Source organism: Raphanus sativus, unplaced genomic scaffold (genome assembly GCF_000801105.2).
Source record: "Raphanus sativus cultivar WK10039 unplaced genomic scaffold, ASM80110v3 Scaffold5760, whole genome shotgun sequence".
Classification (NCBI taxonomy): Eukaryota; Viridiplantae; Streptophyta; class Magnoliopsida; order Brassicales; family Brassicaceae; genus Raphanus; species Raphanus sativus.
The window spans coordinates 1-2,783 of NW_026621057.1; the positions used below are offsets into that span (position 1 = coordinate 1).

The 2,783-nt window shown below is 39.1% G+C and overlaps 1 protein-coding gene across 1 annotated transcript; it reads right to left on the bottom strand.

Moving 5' to 3' along the window:
• Positions 1 to 786: 786 nt before the first annotated feature.
• Positions 787 to 2,520, bottom strand: LOC108829331 (F-box protein At2g40925). Its single transcript, XM_018602993.2, has 2 exons — positions 2,334 to 2,520; positions 787 to 2,223 (listed from the first exon to the last, which is right to left on the bottom strand). Exons 1-2 carry the CDS (start codon positions 2,424 to 2,426, stop codon positions 889 to 891), a joined length of 1,428 nt encoding a protein of 475 aa, XP_018458495.1. The 5' UTR covers positions 2,427 to 2,520; the 3' UTR covers positions 787 to 888.
• Between the last annotated feature and the right edge of the window lie 263 nt (positions 2,521 to 2,783).

Consider the following 2,783-nt stretch of genomic DNA (forward strand, 5'->3'; position numbering starts at 1 on the left):
ATATATTAAATAAAATTTATTTATATAAAGGTCTTAAGAGGAACATACCCGCTCTCGACAGCGTCGTGGTCGTGGTGGTTCGGGGAGCGGCTCCATTTCGGGTTCCGCATCGCCCTACAGCTCCTACCAGACATCTCCCTTTCTATTTCCCTCTCATTCTCTTCCCGCTCCCGGTGTGGCACCCACTCCTGCTCCTGCTCCTGCTCATCCGGCACTTCTGAGAGTTGTGGAATTTGTTCGACAGCCGGGTCGTGACCATCTTCCATATCTCACTCAGTATCCACGTGGACGGGGTCAGACATGGTAATTAAACCTATTTTTTTCATTAAAATTTGATTCATTTTAAATAATTAATTCTTTTTATTAGGTTCGACCGATCCGGGAACGGGATCAGCGGATGGATCAACAGTATGATGTATTCGTCCCTCGACAATGGACATCCGACTTTCACCGACTTCCCTCTCGAGAAGGAGCATATGTGATTTCAACAGTTTGCGGTAAGTATTCTATTTTTTGCTTATTTTTTAATCTTTAATATTAATTTTCTACTAATTATGTTTTATTTTCAGCAACAATTCAACTGGAATGCCGATAATACGTTGTTTATCTATTACCAGGACCATGAAGTTCATGGGAGAAAAAACATCCAAACAAACAATGAACCAACAAAAAGGAAAGTTTGATTAAACAAAAAAATGAAAGTACAATACGAATCCAAGCCCAGTGAAATCACCAATGACAAACACCATTTAACTTTTTCAGTTCTCATTAAGATGGAACTGTTGGTGAAGCAAAACATTTGAATAAGAGACTAGTCTGAACGAAACAAGAATCAAGAGCAAGTAGCTCGGTTTGAGAAAGACAAACAAAGTAATAAAAAGCTAGTGGTCAAGTTTCCAAGTAGAAGAGGCCCTCATTCTCATCCATCAACCTCAAGTCAAAATAGCACTCTTTGTCAAACCAACGGTGTGGTACTCCTTTGATATCGACCTTACTCAAGCCATTGTTTTGCAAATCATAACACAAAATATAGAACCCATAATGCATCTCAAAGGGTGCCAAGATAACCTTGCCGTCTCGAGTTGTGCCTTTTACAATAAACTCAGTGTACTGGACTAAATGCCTCTGACAAGGCTGCAAAACCAGACTCCTCTTGGACCATTCCTTTTTCTCAGCATCTTCCAATACCCATAATACCACCATACCCTCAATTTTTAGGTTGCTATGTTCAAAAATAGCTACTTTTCCACCATACTCTATAAGATCAGCTTTCATCTCAAGCGCAGGAATGGACATATTAGCCCTGACATCATCAGGTGCTATGATGGTAGTTAACTCTTCAGACCTGAAGTCGAAACTCACAATCGCGCAAGTGTACATATCATGCCACGCCAGATAATGTACTACTGATCCACTGATACAGTACTGTCCTACTGCGAATGGGGTATGAGGACGATAAATCTCATGGGAAACAACCTTTTTCCAAGAACCTCCAGCTTCTAGCACGAACACCCAGTGCTCTGATTTCAGATTAAACAAACGGTCGCAGTACATAACAATTGTGCATAATAGTTTGTGTTTATTATTAACAAGGTCGTATCCCATATAGTGCCGGCTAATATAGCTAGTTTGACCTTGGTCGGCTATGATGTTGGGCTTTATCATGGGTAAGGTCAAGCGTTGTCCTGTGCTGGGGTTGTATATACACGCCTTTTTTCTCACTGTGAAACAGATCAAGCCGTGGAGATCACTCAAGAAGTAGCCTCCCATCGCTGGGATGCTCAAATCTTGGTCGACCTCAAAACAAGTGCTGTCTGGAGACGTTGGTGACATGGACAGCAGTGCACTTTTCTCGTCGTCGTCCACCAAACACATGTATAGATGTGGTTGTTGTTTTCCTCGTGTGGTGGTAAATAAACGCTCGCAAAAATATCTAGAAGAGATGAGTGATGACCACTGCTTTGAGACGCACTTGAACCTCGCCAAGTACTTTCCTGGCAGTCTACAAAGAATCTCAATCAATAGATCCAGAGGAATCTCCGACGTATCTCTGCTTCTTCTTCTTCTTCTTCTTCTTCTTCTTCTTCTTCTTCTTCTGTTTTGTTGGGTGAGAGCTAGACCCAAAAAAGAAGAGCCCGTGATCAACAAGTTACACAAAGGAGTTGATCTTCTTTTCTTGAGTTTAAACAATGTTGATGAGTTGTCTACTTTTGCATCCATTATCTTCAAAGAAAACCGCAGTTAAGAACAAATCAATTGGAAACTCTATGAATTGGTCGGAAGAGACGACCAATTAAGCCAACCAATCGAGAGAACACAAAAAGAAAAGGTACCTCAATTTGGTCGGAAGAGACGACCTGGGCAATACTCTGACATTGCTTAAGCTTGAAATCCACTTGTTTCAGATTCATTCTTCCTCTGTTCATCTCTAAAACTCCAGAAAATCGAGACTGGGATTTGGTGAAAAGTAAAACGTAACTTGAACCTCTACCCTAGATGTCCCCCCTTTTAGGTTTAGGTACCAAGTACCAACCTATGTCATAATAATATTTAATAAATATAAAGAAAAAGAAAAATATGTTAAAAATACAATATAACTTCTATAAATTAATAATCTATAAATTAATAATCTATGTAAATTAATAAATTTTGCCGGTTCCAAGTTGGGCCGGTGTTAAAAATAACACAAATCGATAAAATAATAAGGTAATAATATTTTTAAAATTTCTATGTAAATATATAGTCCTCTTAAAATCATAAATTAATAATCTATCTATATAATT